Here is a 17677-nt window from a genome sequence, read left to right as displayed (position 1 = left end):
TCCAAACCAATCAATCAGCTCCAACACAGAGCCCTCACTTTAGGAGGAACATGTTCCTCGAGATGTAGCAAACACTTCACAAGATGAAGCTTGCCATCCATTTGCGTTCATCAAAACCCCTTTTGTAAAGTTTCAGTTAACACATCACTTTAATTCTCAGCAATCCCATTATGCACTTTTGGCAGTTGTAGAAGCTGACAAAGACATAGTCATTTACTTCTTCCTTGTGCTGTTGCAATAAACATCAAGTTATAAATCATCAGTGTAACAGTAGGGGGGAGATAAAGCTGTCTGGAAGGCATTGGGGGAGCAATGAGCATAGCATTACAGTCTGGCATTCATTCTCAAAGTCAACATCTGCTCTTGTAGGTATCTCTGTGAGCCAAAGATTGTTCAGTAAATCTTTACATCCTCCACGGTTCAGGGTTCCTACACGCCTGGAAACCCTGGAAAAGTAATGGAATTTAAAAAAAATGCATTGTCCAGACCCACAAATGGAGAAAGGTTTAGGAAAAGTCTTGTTTTGTTTTTCTTATTTTTTCTCAAAGCTTTCTCGTCTGTAGGTAAATTATTGATTGTGTTATTTAATTTAGTGGAGATCACAAAACAGCCTCTGATTGGTGTCTACCCTGCGTGGCTGAGTACAGTCATCCTGTCCATACGAAAACATTTCTGTGCTCGTGCCTTGGGTAATAGTTTGAAATGGCTAGCTAGCCCGAAACAGCCCACTCATGCTAGGGGTTATACTTTGTTAACATGCCATGCTCATACAGGGTTCCTTCCTGTCAACACTTCTTCTCTTTCATTGCCAGATCTTATCTTACTATCCACGGTGGTTGAAGCATACAAACGTTGGTGCGCATTTTGTAAACAAAACAAACAGTTATGGTTAAAATGTGCTCTTTTTAATAGTTTTTAAATTGTATTTCACACATTTTGTAGTTCACATATTCTTTAGGCCAATTTCACACATTCTGGAAAATCATCTCGCGACCCACTCAGTGGTGTCCTGGGACCCCCACTTTGGGAACCCCTGGTCTAAATTAGATGTTGGGATGTTGCCTTAAAAAGGTTAATCTCCTGTCAGATTGCCAAGACCTTGTTTTCCCTCGTGTTGTAGGGTTCAAGTAATGAGTTTGATCACACTGTCAGATAAGCGGGGTGCACATTAAACAGACATAAATCTCTGCTTTGTGTGTCTATTCTAAACCAGTTCATACAGTTGTGACTGTGTCTGCATTGGACATGATTGTTATTATAAAAACAAAACGTTGCACATAAGCAAGGTTGCTGCTTCTTCAGGAACATTACCACATCAGTGTCTTTCTGTTCTCTTGTGCTGTGTACAGGATGTTTAAATACATAAAGCAACGCTTCAGCAAAATGTCTAGCTCCTAGTTCCTCATTGCGCGGCCCGCGAGACGCTGGCGGCTCTTGAAGCTTTAGTTGGCGGCTCTAAGAAATTGCAAAAAATAATAATAATAATAATTTGATTTTTTTTTTTTTCTGCTCTCCCCAAAATTTCAATAAACCTTTATGGCATATTATTACAATACAACAATACTGGTGTTGACAGTAATAGAAGGTGCCAAATCATTCAAAACAATAAGCATTTTGCTTTTAGGAGTATTGTGCCAGCGTGCAGCGCTGTTCCAAAACGTGTCAACGTGTGTCGTTGCCTGGGAAACGCACATCCCATAATACAACTGTTCGCATCGCATCCCATAATAGTATGATGATACTTGGGATGCCATTGCGAACATAGATGTGAACAGGTTAGCTAAAACTTCAGCGTCGCCAGCGATGGCCCCCGCCGTTGCGGTCGGGGTACGTTTCGAAATCCCTCCAGGCCTGAAAGATTTTCTAGGGGAAACTGGTATATATATGTGTGTGTGTGTGTGTGTGTGTGTGTGTGTGTGTGTGTGTGTGTGTGTGTGTGTGTGTGTGTGTGTGTGTGTGTGTGGAAAACAATAAAACAAAAAAATGGTAGGCAGATGTGCTTGGTTGGGGTGGCTTTTGGTGTTTTGCGGTAAAAGTGGCTCTCCTATTGACTTTGTCCTGCCAGTGCGGCTCTCATCGAAGAAATAGTGAGGATCACTGGTCTAGCTAATCCTGGCTAACCCTAACCCAATCACCTGCCTTTAGGCGGGACATCCGGGACATCCCCCTATCGCTCATTATTTTTTTCTCCAAGTTAGTGAGTTTCCCTTTCTGCTTTGGCCAAGTTTACCCAGCTGGAAGTACAAACGGGTAGGCGGGAGCCAACGCGGCTGTTTTAAGAGAGAGACTTTTTATCACACATATTCTCCATCAAGTAGCTTTATTAGGAAACCGTTTAAGTGGTGAGCGAAATAGTAGGCAAACGCTGCTTTGTTTCATGAATCTGGTTTGTATACCTGCAGTCCTAGGTCTGAGACGCAGAACATACGTGCTAGTTGACCGTCGACTGTAGTATTTGTTGAAGTGCAACTTTTAGGCCCCAACAAAGGCGACGTGAGGTGACGCAACAGTCTGCCTTCGTGAGAAGGCAAAAGATGAGAAAGATTAACTAGAAGAGAAGTGACTTTTAACAACTCCCACTTGCATAGAGCGGGAGTTTATTTCGGTAAGATTCCCATCTCCAGTTGCTCCACTTTTGATAGGGCGCTATATAATTTTATTTGAAGGAATATACTGTACCTCATATAAAATGTCAATGTGCCTGGATCAGTTCACAAAAGTACGCAATTACAAATTTATTGAAAGAAATGTTCAGCAATATTAACATTGAATAGTGTCACTTCAAAATACAACGCAATGTAAATCGGATGTCGAGGCGACCAGTTATTTTGTCTGAACTGCCCTCGTTGGATAAGACTTTAACAGTCTTGTAGTTTGACCTAGGCTTTAATCATGCTAAGAAGTTTTCAAAATACCACATAAAAAATGTCTGCCATGTTTTCCGGCCGTCTCACTTTAGTTTTTTCTATCTCAGCTTCAACTGTACATTATCTCTCTTATTTACTTTCAGGCGGTCTCTCAACAAGACTTGGTTTACATGGCCATCCAAATTGCGTGTGGGATGAGCTACCTGGCTCGCAGAGAGGTCATACATAAAGACCTAGCTGCCAGGAACTGTGTGTAAGTGTTCATGACCCATGACCCGTTCTCATGTTGTTGTTTGTCTCTAGTTCTTTTGAGTCACCTTCAGTTGATCCATGTTTGGAAGTAATTAAAGAGAAATGCCTTTCTCTTTGTGTCGACAGCATTGACGACAACATGCAGGTGAAGATCACCGACAATGCTCTTTCCCGGGACCTGTTTCCTATGGATTACCACTGTCTGGGGGACAATGAGAACCGGCCTGTCCGCTGGATGGCCCTGGAAAGCCTGCTTAACAATGACTTCTCTAGCGCCAGCGACGTGGTGAGAGCAGCAACTCCAAATATACAGTTCACCAAATATACAGTTCACCAGTGTAATCCTCTACGCACCATGCATACATTTTTTTTTTTTTTTTACAAGCGCCGTCACTAATTGTCACTAATGTTTTCCCCTGTGTGGAACCATTCCTGCACTGCCGCAGCAGCACTGCTGGACACTTTAGCTGCGCGCAACATCATGTTGTAGTTCAACAGCACTCTGCCTGTAGCCTGACGCTTGGTTCAGATGGTTCAGCCAGGATGCGGAGTCAGTGGCCAATTAAGCAGATTTGCAGTGCGCGCAAGTGGCAGTTGGCCCATTCACACAAAGAAGCTCTCGTGCTCTACAGGAGAAAACTCCATGAAAACAGGTTGTAGGCTTTTCCATTGTGTTAACCCATTGATACCTGATGCAGCATTGTGTATCTAAGACGCGGTTCGCGGTCTTAAAGGGATACGCACACAAATGAGGGATATACACGCAAATGCTGCATCAGGTATCAATGGGTTAATAGCCACAGAGGCTGTATCTGCTCAGTGCTGTCCTTGTAGAAACACAGCTCAGTCTAGTCTACTGTCACATCTGGGAGGAACTTTATATATTCCATCTTCTTAATTCCTCCTTTTCTTGACAAATTATTGACATATCAAACAGCCATGTTTCTTTGTTTGTTATACCAGCCAGAGTTGTAACCTTTGATCAAGCAATGACTAGGAAAGCCTAACCGCTCTCCGTCACCTTAGCCTAACCTCTCTCATCACATTGATGGTTGACGTGGTGTTTGTGCGTACTATGAAATAGGATCCTGCCGGCACCACTACAGTTCACCCCCTGCAACGCACCTTTCAGCCTCCGACTTCTAGCCTCTGTATATATATATATATATTCATCACCAGACAGACACTTTAAATCTCTTGAATATCATTTAACCTTTCTCATTTTTAATAGATAATGGATGTATCAGGGTGATGCAGGAAATGGCTCCACTTACTGTATATTCAAGCCATTGTGAGAAGCTCGGTCAGAGGGAAGGGAGGTCTGGTGTTGAGCACAGTGTGTTTCCGGCTGCTCCCTCTGTCCTGTGTCAGGATGACAAAGGGAGTGTTCCCGTAGACTATAGCGGAGCTTCCCAGGTCCTTTGAGGCACGGTGCAGACAGGCAGTGTGCCCCAGCCAGACATGCCCCCACCCCTTTGCATTCCTACTATGGTCATCATGCTTGGCAATCGCTCCGTCTGCACTGACGATAAAGAGGGGCCTGGCATAAACAGACAACTACACTTACGGGGGAAATCCAGTGAAGTAACCCAGGCGACGGAATATGATAGATGCATTACAAGTAGCAGTGTTAGGCACATAAATATAACATAAATAAATACTCCATACCCTTACTTTAAGTCAGTGGTTACGCACACTGGATGCCCGAGCAGCACAGAGTGAGAAAGGGACTATTGACGTGTTGACGCCTACGTGGGAATGCTGGCAGTGGCCAAGGGGATGATACGGAAACAGGGTTCATTACCGTATGTTTGTCCTCTGGAGAAACCCTTCCTATTCATCAGCATGGCCTCTGTCCACCAGCTCCCTTCACTTCCTTTTAAAGGCCTCATCTCACCTCAGGAAAGAGTTATGACACACTAACCTAACAGTAAGTCGCTCTCTCAAGGGATCGCCAGCTGCGTTCTCTGCATTGTCAGGGCATGAAGCGCCGGACCCTTTTAGCTGTGGTAATTGGATCATTGGCTTGAGTCCCAAAGTTCTAAATGATTGGAAATGGCCGATATGTTTAGGTCAACAACTACTGTAACTACTTCCCTTCTCAAGCATGACCTTTTCGAGTGGGATAGGGTTTAATAATAACAGTGATTGTTAGCACCCGTAGGGAAACTCTCCTTTCACTTGTGCCCTGCTGGGAGGTCAGAGCGCAGGGTCAGCTCGACAACACTTTCGAGGCGAGGCGAACCCTCGCTGACACGGAGGCTTGAACTCAGGCCCCCTCCCTAAACACTGGGCCACCCTGGTGTTTACTTCCAAGCCCCTAGCAAAACTTTTAAAACAATGATTTATATTCAATATCATTTTTCAGCATAATTTCCTTGCATTGTTTCTGCGGGACATTTTGTGGCTTGAATACAAGTCAGCACCATTGGCCTTCCGAAAATCCTGGAGTATATTAATCCTGTTTAATGACAACACTCTTTAAATCAGTGCAAATATTTGGGAAATTGCATCCTAACTATGGGATTAGCTTGAGAGCTTTCCTCCCTAGGAGATGTAGTAAAGGAAAACACTCTGGACTGGTCTGGATGTCATCTAGCCTGCAGTGTGTGCTGTTTTCACAGTGGGCCTTTGGAGTGACCCTGTGGGAGCTGATGACTCTGGGCCAGACCCCCTACGTCGACATTGATCCTTTCGAGATGTCGGCCTACCTGAAGGATGGCTACAGAATAGCACAACCAATCAACTGTCCAGATGAACTGTAAGTTGCTTGACCTCATCACAAACCCTGATACACATACACTGGCCTGTACACATCAAAGTAAGAGCATGGACGCACGCTCTCTCTCACACACACACACACACACACACACACACACACACACACACACACACACACACACACACACACACACACACACACACACACACTACAGCTGTCAGTTACCAAGCTGAACAGTAAGAAAAACACCCCACACCAAACAGTAAGAAAGACATACTACTAGAGTAACATGACCTTCTGAACAAAAGCGTAAACCGATTTACAGCAGTGAAGTCATGCAAATTAATTGGCAAACTTCTATCATCAAAAGACTTTCTACAATCTGTTGTCATGAAAGTGATTTCTCCACAGAAAGAGGCACAGAAAGCGCCTCACAAACAATTGCTGTAGTTCTTGCAATCATTCATTGTAATGAAATGGTAATCAGGAGGAGTTAATGCTCATCATCTGGCTGCACCCCAATAGGGCTTACCACTACGGCTGGGCAATAATTCAATATTATCATTTATCTTTTAGTGGAATCATATCATGATGATATGAAGATATTTTAATATCCTGACACATTTCTGCTGTCTAAATTGATGATGACAAGTACATTTGGTACGAAGAAGTTATTTGAATATTTCAGTGTTGTTTGACATAGGGTTGTGCGATGTCAACCAGATAGCCATCACGATGGACGATGGCATCGTCGTTAACGGGTGGGGGGGGGCGGGGATTAATTAATGATTCATGAAGTCGTGGCGGTGCTGTTTGGCTGTGCCGCGCATTCACATTTACAACAGGACTGCTGAGCTCTACATGTCATGAGAGACTAGCAGGCTTGGAGGCTACTACAGCACAGAGCCAGGCGGCTAAATACTACTACAGCACAGAGCCAGGTGGCTGAATACTACTACAGCACAGAGCCAGGCGGCTGAAGCAATAGGCTCTCACTACCAGCAATATTGAAAGGCTCAAAACAAATAACGTTAACGTTACAGATCCTGACCAACAACGTGTGTCTGTTGAATTTAACTGGCTGACAGAAAATGGACAGAACTGGCCAGATAACGTTAGATTCGTGTGGGCTCAGTTTTGACATAACAGTACGTTAAGGAGAGATAGAAACACAGCATCAGCAGCCTATGGGGTGCGACTTCATGGAAACAGGCGAGTTGAATTCACAGTTGAAGACTTTTAACAATTGTGCAATTACTCACATTGGGTTGAAAACAGGAAAGAACGCGTGAAGTTTCTTCTTTGTCTTAACATTTTCACAACAACACAACCGACTTCTGCTTATCCTCCCCTCCCCCTCCTCCTCCCCACTCTACCGCTTCTCTAAACTGAGGACAGGGTATGCTTGTTTAATGCCGCCCGTCTGTCCCCCGTGCGTCACGGCTGAGTGGAGTTGGCCTTTTCTATTATTAAATCTGCAAAAGTAATAATAATAATTATTAATCATGATGGTCCGATGTAGAAGGGTCAGAGGTCGATGGGGGCCGGCCCATGTTGATGCCATCATCCATCGTGCCAACCCTAGTTTGACATCACACCTAATATTACCATTCGGTTCAATGAGATGAACATTATTTTGATTATCTAATGTGATTTGGCATACATGAACCATATCGTGATATATATTTATTGATATCAAGAAAAATCCTTATGATTATCATGATATTGATTTCAACCATATCACCATGTACCACCACAGGTTCAAGTACACAACAGTGAAAGTCATTGATAAGGTTATATGTTGGCCTGTAAAGGTTACTACCACTGTCCGTTCAGACATGTGCGGTTAATCACGTCTGCCCCGGGTGTCTGGGTAGTGTAGCGGTAACTTCCCTGCCTTACCAACATGAGGGTCGCAGGTTCGCGCCCCTGTGTTACCTCCGGCTTGGTCGGGCATCCATACAGGCACAATTGGCTGTGTCTGCGGGTGGGAAGCTGGATTGAGGCTCTGTGTCCTGGTCGGTCGGGGCGCCTGTTCGGGGCGGAAGGGAACTGGTGGGAATAGCGTGATCCTCCCACGTGCTATGTACTGCCGGTGAAGCTCCGCGCTGTCAGGTGAAAAGAAGCGGCTGGCAACTGTGCATGTGTCGGAGGTAGCATGGTGCTAGTCTACGGCTACGGCTGCCAGATTGGCAGAGGGTGGAACAGTGACCGGGGCAGAAGGGGGAAATTGGCCAAGTACAATTGGGGAGAAAATCCGGGGGAAATCTGAAAAATAAATGTCTGCCCCCAGTGGTGTAGTGGTGCCTGGAGAAGTGGGTATACTCGTAATTCATGCCCCCACCCCCTTGTTATGAATAGTCACATGTAAGACTACTCTACTCTTGTATATTTAATTCACACAAGAAATGGACCAGTAGTTTTTGTACATTGTCACAGTACTACTACTTCAGGGAGTAAGAATCATGACCTAACCTGCAGGGGTGTTGGTCATTTCAGATAACCACATGGCTCTGACATCACTCCTTATCACAAGGATGCCAGTTAAGGGGATGGGCACCACTTTTAAATGGCATCAACAACATCTTTAGCAAAACCAGGAATAGACTTATTTTTACCTTTATTCATGCGTCCCAGCGCATGCTGTAGTATGTATATTTAAACATAGAATCCTGGCTCCCCTGGCCAGTGACACTTAGGAATAGACTAGGTGACAACCAAGTAGGGATGTCAACGGTTAACCGTTAATCGATTAACCGTCGCTAACGTCGTTGTTCGGTTATTGCTGTCGGTCTATCAGTTAATATTAAAAAAAAAAAAAAAAAAAAAAAAATTTTTTTTTTTTTTGGTCTATTTACTCAATGAGCTCATGCCCAAACAAGGCGTGTCTATTTAGATGCTGAAATGTTAATGCTTTTTGTGTTACAAATTCTAACACAAAAAGAATTTGTGTTGAAATGTTGATGCTTTTTGTTAATGCTTGTTAATGCTTTTTGTGTTAGAAATTCTAACACAAAAAGCATTAACATTTCAGCATCTAAATAGACACGCCTTGTTTGGGCATGAGTTCATTGAGTAAATAGACAAAAAAAAAAAAAAAAAAATTTTTTTTTTTTTTTTTTTTTATATTAAAAAATTATGAATTAACCGATAGGTTAATCGATTATTAGCGTCGGTTAATCGAAAGTGAAATTAACCGAAAATTGACATCCCTACAACCAAGTATAGTTTGGTGACAAGCTGGAGAGACAGCTGACGGTCGGAGAGACGGCATCCGGTACGGGATGGGTTTAGCACCCCAGCCTGGCTCTCTCGTGAGGGAGAAATCCACAAACGCTACGGATTAGCCTCCTGAAAATCTGTGTAAAGATCGGCGCGGCCTGGGGTCCTTCAGGCTAGAGCGAGGTGCTCGGCGCAGGCGAATGACGTGCAGCGCACAGGCCTTCTTGAGGCATCCTCTCTGCCCATGGTATGGCATGGTAGGATTGCCTTTTCCCCAGGGAGGGTCTGGTGAGACGAAGGAGGAGCGTGGCCTGGAGTCACCCACAGGGCCTTAGACCCTCCATGCACCGAAGGGTCTTTCAATACTGCGGTGTAGCACTAACTCTATTGCAGCGGATTGGGCATGCTACCCTTCCGCGGGCAACGTTGCAGACAGAGTAGGAAGGCTGATCCGTGAGCGGCTGCTTCCGGGACGCGGGTCGGGGTCTTAATCGGCCTCGGCTGGGTCTACTGGGCGAGGGTGTATGATGTTGACAGACCTGAAACACCTTACGACCCCAGTTAACATCACTGATGACGCGTCCCAGCGCATGCTGTAGTATGTATATTTAAACATTTGTACACATTTATCTGTTGCTCTGTCTCCTCTAATCTGTGACGCCTGCCTCCATTTGGCTCTGTCAAACAGATTAGTGCCTGTATTCAGAGGTTACAGGACTGATGGCTGTCTATAGGAGATGTTTTTAATGACTATATTCAGTTTAACCCAAAGATAATATATGATAGGCTGCACCACTGCAAATTAAAGCTTTAGGCTATAGAGGGGATTTAGAATTGGGTAATACTCAATGCCGACTGAAAAATAAGTGGGTATACCTGCGTAACCCTGCACTACACCACTGCACGCGACCCAACAGCAGGACATGTAGCGCCTGGCCGTCACTGCTGCGAAGCATCAAGAGGACATCTGTGGGCCTCTGTGTGCTCCTGGTCATTCTCGTGGTTGTTATCAACATAAATACATAATGTAAATTTGTAGACCTCCACAGGGAGCCAAGTGTGTGAGAGTGCAGCTGCAGCCAGGCTTTTTATTGCAGACCCCCTCCAAATGAAGCCTGCTGTTGGTCAGACAGACATTGGTTGTATAATAGGGTAGCCCAATCAAATTCACATATCCAGCAGCCTGTCAGAGTGAAGCTTATCAACATCCTGCCAGGCTGATGGAGCAGCTATTGCAGATTGCTGGTCAGGATTTACAAAGGCCAGAGGTGTCATTTGTCCAACACAGCAGAATTTACAGGCACATTCCCCCATATCATTCTCCCATCTAGGCTGTCTCCCCCCCCCCCCTCCCCATGTTAGAAAATGTCTCAAATCTCCTCAAACAACAGAAGTTCAGTGATGAAAAACCAGATTTTATAACCTCCCCCACCAGTGACTCAACCTCAGACTCATGAATAACTCAAGGTTGATGTATAGCCGGGTAGTTTCACTTTCCCTCATCGTGCATGATGATGAGGTTACAGTAAATGAGTGTATGTTGCCATCCATTACCTGCTTTTCAGTCAGAATGCAGCTTTGGAAAAGCAGCTCCTTAGTTAGACAGCATACAGTAAGTTATCAATATGACTCATTCATAGGTAGGTAGGTATGGTGATGGTTTGATGTACTGTAGAGCCTACGTCATATAGCAGCAAACAAATTAATTAAACCAGTGACACCTGAGTTGATGTGATTTTTCTTTTTTCCTTTCTTTCTTTCTTGCTTCCTGCTGCATAGTTTTGAATGAATAACAATTAATTTCACCTGATAATGACTTTGTGTGAATTCAATTTTAGGAAAAAGTGACAGTCATGTTTGCAATAAAAGCAAACCCAGGGAAAGACTGTTGAATAGTCTATTGAATAACAAAACATGTTTGCTCCTAAATACAATAGGTGGTGAGTTGATGACTTCCTTTTCCAAAATATTACAGGTTTCAAGGTAGAACTTTTAAGATTAAATATTGATAACCAAGTGATTATACTGTATCATTTCTTTATCAGTATTGTACAGGCAGGTCCTGTACAACTTGTGTGGTAGACATGTTTGTTACGGCACAACCTTAGGTGCCTCAGCTCAACACGCATTAAGATAAGGGAGAGAAAAAAATCATTCAATCACCATTACTTTCTCTTTTGGAAGAAACCATTTGTCAAAATTGCTTGTGAACAAAATTCTCTTTTGTTTCCCTTGTCTAGGTTTGCAGTAATGGCTTGTTGCTGGGCACTGGACCCAGAGGAGAGGCCGAAGTTTCAGCAGCTGGTTCAGTGTCTCACAGAGTTCCACGCAGCTTTGGGGGCCTACGTCTGAGGAGCAGAAGACGGTGGACAGTGCTAATCATGAGGAATACGTGTATGATATTGTGCCTTATCAAAAGAAAGAGCAGACTTTCTCCCTGATGTTTCTATTTTGTACAGTACTTTGGAGTTTTTATATAGTTGAATGACATTTTTACAGCATAGCACAGTGAAATGGTTTGTTTTTCAAGTGGATTCTTTGTTGAGCTAATTTCATGGCATATGCTTTGAAAGCATTTAGAAATGACCATAGTGGTGCACTCCCCCCGCCAAGATGACCTAAAAGACGGAAAGGTGTCCTCGTCTTTACAGCGCATCACAATTGAGGGAGACTGTCCCAAGTGAGCCGTATGTGCCATCAGACAGTATCATTGTTTAATCCGTTTGAACCTTTCAGGACCTGGTTGTAAAGACAGTATTTTCCACAGTTGTGTAACTTAGTGAGGCGATGTAAATGGGTTATTGTAGGATAATATGGGTACCAAAGTAGACTTAAGGGCTTCACCTGTATATGTAACTATATTCTCAACGTGCTGCTTCCCTCCGCTATGGTAAGCTCTAGTTTGGTACGAGAGGCCTCTTGAGTGCCGCATTTCTGTTTGATGAGAAGCAACGGAGGTCTTTTCGGAGACCTCTGAGTGGTACTTTCCTCTGGAAGACTGACCGGAGACTTCTGAGTGGTACTTTCCGCTGGAAGACTGACCGGAGACCTCTGAGTGGTACTTTCCTCTGGAAGACTGACCGGAGACCTCTGAGTGGTACTTTCCTCTGGAAGACTGCCACTGATGACTCCCAAATGACCCCACCCCACCCCCAACCTCCTGGATTGACTGTGCCAACTGGAGAAGCCACTGGAGATGACATGGCTGCCGCATCCCAAGCCCTCAGACTTTGTATTTTATTTGACCTGCAGTGTGGATCAGACTGTGGACTGGATATGCCACGGCTCATACAAGGACAACAGTGCATACATGCGTGAACTTGATTTTAAATGACCTCTGGGGTGAATTTTGAACATCGTTTTCAGTTGTTGGAATGCCTCCCCTTTGTACGTTTTTGTATACCCGCTATCAGCAAGAGAAGGGAGAATTCCCGCACATCGTCTACTTGCAATAAACTTTATTACATTAACAAGGACCGAAAGTATCAGTAATAAAGTTTATTGGAAGTAAAAGTAAATTCTTCTCTTGCTCATGGTCAATTCCTCCTACGCACCGGTCTACAAGAAACTGAAGGTGTGCATGAGCCTTTGGAGTCAGTATACCCACTATCACAAATTCCACTCTTCCAAACAGGCTTATTATATTTCCGTTTTCTATATTTGATTGTTCTGTGTCAGAACACAGCCTTTCACAGGATTTTTAGACTGATTTTTGTGAATACTAGAACACTAATAATCACTGTGAAACACAAAACTGCCTATCTGTCTTGGTTTAATCTTATCCTCACACCTTTAACATCTTTCTGATGTGTCTTTATGGTCACTGCATGTTGAATTAAGGGTTTCTTGTAAACTGCTTCCTGAATTCATATCCACAAATTAAACGGGATCTATTAAATATAGAATGGGTAGTCATTTTTCAGTCCCATGCATACAGTATAGTATATCAATATCACTAGCTTTATCTGGTTTCTGCACTTAAGAGAACAACAGCTCTTTTCTTCTCACGCGTTCTATCAGATGTTTTAGTACAATAGTGTTTTTACAGGGTATCCGTGGGGCCTTGAAAGCTGTTAAAAGTCCATAAATCAATTTAGGAAAAATGAAGGCCTAAAAAGTATTCAAACGTCTTAATCACCATTTAATGAGGTATTAATTTTTTGGCTGATTGTGTTAAATGGGGCCCATGGGGCATATCATCTCATAATCAGGCGCGGACTGCATAATCGGGCACGTCGGGCAAATGCCCGGTGGCCTGGCCTGCAATTTTTTTTTTTTTTTTTTTTTTGTGCCCGCAGTCAGGCAACTCACTGAACAGCAGGCCAGGCGCTGCCTACTGGTTTACTAGTGGTTTTATTACTTTATTCAGTGTTAAAGTGGGTGCATCTCATTGTAAAATTAGACTCGGCCAAAATTGGGCTTCAAATGGCCCAAATTGGCCTTCAAACGGTCCAAATCTGGCTTCAAACGGCCCAAATTGGCCTTCAAATGGCCCAAATCTGGCTTCAAACGACCCAAATTGGGCTTCAAACGGCCCAAATTTTACGCGTATCGGCCTGGCCTGCTTGGTATCTAATGCTCGGCCTGAATTATGATCCCAGTCCGCCCCTGCTCATAATGATTGCAGACCCCTGAATCTAATCAAAATCATGGAAGACTTTGTGATATCAGCAAATATCGTATCGTCCAAAGAATCTATATAGTATCGTATCGTGATGAAACTTGTGATTTACACCCCTGTCGCTGATGTGATGAAAGTGGTGTTCCTGTCTTCAAATATTTTGAAAAGGTCTTAAAAAAGGTCTTAAAAGGTATTGGAATTTAACTTCAGGATTCCTGCATATACCCTGTTTTAGAATGTTAGTGAGATTTTAGTAGTTCAAACATTGCCTACATGTTTTAAAAAAAAACTACAATTTTGATGGGGGGGGGGTGGGGGCAGAAAAATAGTTGAACAAGTGATATAATAATAAAAATAATGATTGCACATAACTAAATTGGAGGCAGTTGGCTACGGCCATTAATTCTAAAGTGTCAGTGTGTCATCAAAGTGTAGTGTACATATTTCTTTTTTTTTTTAATTTTTTTTTTCCCCCCGATTTTTTATCCCATTTTATCCCCCATTAGTGCTGATTCTAAGTTTATCCTGGTTACTACTTCATCCTATACCGATCAGGGAGAGCCGAGACTGATTCCATGCTTCCTCCGAGACATGGGCAGTCGGTCAGCCACTTCTTTTCACCTGACAGGGGAAGCTTCACCGGTAGGACATAGCACGTGGAAGGCTCACGCTATTCCAACCAGTTCCCCTCCCCCTGAACAGGCGCCCCTCAACGTTGAGAGGAGGAACCACATAAGCAACCAGGACAATGCATGTTTTTAGTGAAGGGGGTTCCTATATGAAGGAAACCCCCGGGAGGCACGGGGAGAACATGCAAACTCCACACAGAAAGGCCGTGGGGCCTAGTCGACCCCCACCCGGGCGATAGGGGTGGCACTCGGGGATATACGGACGGGCACGCATTCCTTCAGCGCTCACCTCGTCCCCAGATGGGAATCGAACCCACGACCTTCTAGCTGTGAGGCGATAGTGCTTACCACTACACCACCGTACCTCCTTAGTGTACATATTTCTGTACATAATTCAATGAGGTTGTTATGGATTCTATTGTTTTATGCAAGCTGTTTTTGTTTTGCCAGTTTAGCTTTCGGGTGAATTCACAGGAAGACTGTACTTCATGATGCCGTAATGGAAAGTTATCTGAAGTGCTTTACAAGACGTGCCCCCCACCCCCAAAACCTGAAATCATGTGTTGCTTGTGGCCTGTAGTTATTGCATTTACAGCAGGTCTGCTGCAAGAAGTTAGAGGGGAAATCCACCTTAGGCTTTGTAAAAAAAAAAAAAAGTTTCTCCATGTATCTTGCATTTCTGGGTCCTTTTTTTGTTGTTTTTATTTCTGTGGACATCAACAACATGATGTCATGTTGAAACATTTCCAGTGTAATGGCGTTTAATAGCAGCATATTTTTCAGCAATGTAAAACATGGGTAAACAACGGTTTCTTTCCCCAGATTTTTTTGATCCCATTTTAGTGCTAATTTTAATTGATTTATCCTGGTTGCTGCTCCACCCTCTGCCGATCTGGGGAGACCCGAAACTGGCTCCATGCTTCCTCCGAGACATGGGCAGTAGCCAGCCGCTTCTTTTCACCTGACAGGGGAAGCTTCACCACCGGTAAGACATAGCACGTGGGAGGATCACGCTATTCCAACGAGTTCCCCTTCCTCCGAACAGGCGCCACTTCAGCAACCAGGATATTGCATGTTTTGGTGTGGGGTTCCTATATGAAGGAAACCCCCAGGAAGCACGGGGAGAACATGCAAACTCGTCACAAAAAGGCCCTTTCACAATGCAACGGTTTCTTTCTAGACTCATGTTGCGCCAACGTTGAACAATCACACAGGGTGAAAATGTCAGTCTCTCCACAGACAGCCGTCAATAGACCATAATAACAATGCAGCCTGAGCCACAAGACTTGTTACATTTTGAGTAAGGGGTGCGAGTCACTTTTTCTTGACCGGAAAACCTCACTTTCTTGCTATTGGCATTTCACTCCACAAAAAACTTTCTTTCTTTCTACTGTATTGGCATTTCTCTCTCCACAAAAGCCAGCAGCTGGATGCAACAAGTTCAGGGGCTTCAGCACATTCCCTGGGGGTTGTTGAAAGGCATTTTGGTAAATGTTGGAAATTGCTAAATGAAGTAGCGTATAGAAATTGATAAGGTGGGTTCAAATTTGACTACATGCTTTTGATTGCATAATGAGAAGTGTCTGTGTGTGTGAGCAGAATTTTGTCCGGCCACGGTATGCTGTTTTACGTGTGATCGGGCTGAAACTTTCAGGGGGTGTAAAGATAGGTAATTGCCCTAATTACCTAATGATGTGATGTCACTCGAGCAATGATGTCATCAGTGATGATGTCATCAGTGATGTCATCCTTCCAGGCTGAGCAGACTGGGTGGGACTCCCAGGATGGGGGCTATTACCTAATGATGTGATGTCACTCGAGCAATGATGTCATCAGTGATGATGTCATCCTTCCTGGCTGAGTGGGTCTAACTCCGGGGGGGGGTGTCAACTCCCATGGGTCCACTAGTGATGTTAGTTGTGGTGCTCGTTTATTCACTAGGACTGGCAATGAATTTGCAAAGTTGCAAAAGAAGACTCATCAGACCATGGTGCTTTTCCCCATTGCTCAGACATCCAGGTTTTGTGCTCCTTACACCAGGTTGTGTATCGCTGCCATAAACAGCAGCTTTGTGAAACACTACTGCATGTCTCAACAGAAACCTACATTTTTTGCTCAAAATGTCACAGAGATTTTGACACTATGCTGTGGTCATTTCGAAGGCAGTGTTTTGTCGTATTTGGCAACTAGCCTACTAGTGTCCATCCATCCCTGTCATTGAGCTTTGACTTGTGGCCACTATCTTGCAGTTTGCATGTTTGGCGTTAGGCTTGTTTGATCTCTGCTACATGAAAATACTCATTGCCAGATCTCTTTTAAAGCTGACAGCATTCACCATAATGACTCCCCTGTGTCTGCCTGTGTGATTATTTGTTCAACGTTTATTGTCCTGTGCAGTTTTCCACTACTCATATGTTGCTTAGCAGCCACTTTGACTGTTCATGAACTTTATTGATTGGTCAATTTAATTAAAAATCATGTCAATGTTTTCTGAACTTTACCCCCCCCCCCTCATAATTCTGAAACAAGCTCTCACAATTCAGAGGTAGGATATGTCATTAATTCGATAAACCGGGTTGACATGTCTGAGTGAGGAACTAATGAGGAAATATCTTAGATTCTGTTGATGTCACCAGAATAAGCAGAAGGTTGGGCTTTTAACCTTCAAAATAAAAGTGCCAACATTGGTGTAGAAATAGTCTTTAATTGTCGCACCCAATTAGTGAATAGCCACTACAGATATATTGTAACCAAATAAAAACAATAAAATATATTAATATTTAAAGGCTACATACACTTGCAGAAGAATAGGCTACTGACTTAATTGGGCACTGCACATGGCAGGCTCCTTTCATTGCTATTGAGAGGCTGTGATAAAACAAATTATTAAAGTAGATTGGTTTAATACACATTTAACCGTGCATTTATTTTGAAGCCAAAAATGCCCAAGCTGGAAGTCTTCAAAAACTGAATTAAATGAAATGTCAAGTGTAACTGGCCTTAATGAATATGCCTCTATCATCATCCCATGTAATATATTAACAATAATCTAACTAGATTGTATTATCAATGCTATTTCCTCAAGCCTATGTAGGCTAGAATATCCTCTAGATCTGTTGGCTCTCGGCCAGAGTTTGAATAATGTAGTTAAGTGACGCATCAGATTCACTCAGTGTATTAATATGCGGTCACAGGTGTGCGTCTATGGAGTAGTTTTACGACGGCTTTGAAGGTGACTCAGCCAATCAAGACGCAGCCGCGGAACTATCTGTTCTCTCTAATTCATACTTTCAAAACATTGACGCGTGGGGCTGTGGGCTGAGTCCAGTTACATCACTGACAGCCATATAAACTAAGGCAGTGC

The 17677-nt window shown here is 43.6% G+C and overlaps 1 protein-coding gene across 2 annotated transcripts in view; it reads left to right on the top strand.

Moving 5' to 3' along the window:
• ryk (receptor like tyrosine kinase) overlaps positions 1-12914 on the top strand; it is a 49897-nt gene extending 36983 nt beyond the window's left edge. For both annotated transcript variants that reach the window (XM_083647613.1, XM_083647612.1), the window contains 4 exons: positions 3011-3120; positions 3246-3405; positions 5744-5880; positions 11304-12914. In XM_083647613.1, coding sequence (XP_083503739.1) covers positions 3011-3120; positions 3246-3405; positions 5744-5880; positions 11304-11415 — 519 coding nt within the window. In that variant the 3' untranslated portion in view covers positions 11416-12914. The remainder of the gene's footprint in view (positions 1-3010; positions 3121-3245; positions 3406-5743; positions 5881-11303) is intronic.
• Positions 12915-17677: the final 4763 nt, after the last annotated feature.

Source organism: Poromitra crassiceps (assembly GCF_964638095.1).
Source record: "Poromitra crassiceps genome assembly, chromosome: 12".
Taxonomy (NCBI): Eukaryota; Metazoa; Chordata; class Actinopteri; order Beryciformes; family Melamphaidae; genus Poromitra; species Poromitra crassiceps.
The sequence above is the reverse complement of the archived record's forward strand: the minus strand, read 5'-3'. Positions and strand labels throughout refer to the sequence as shown.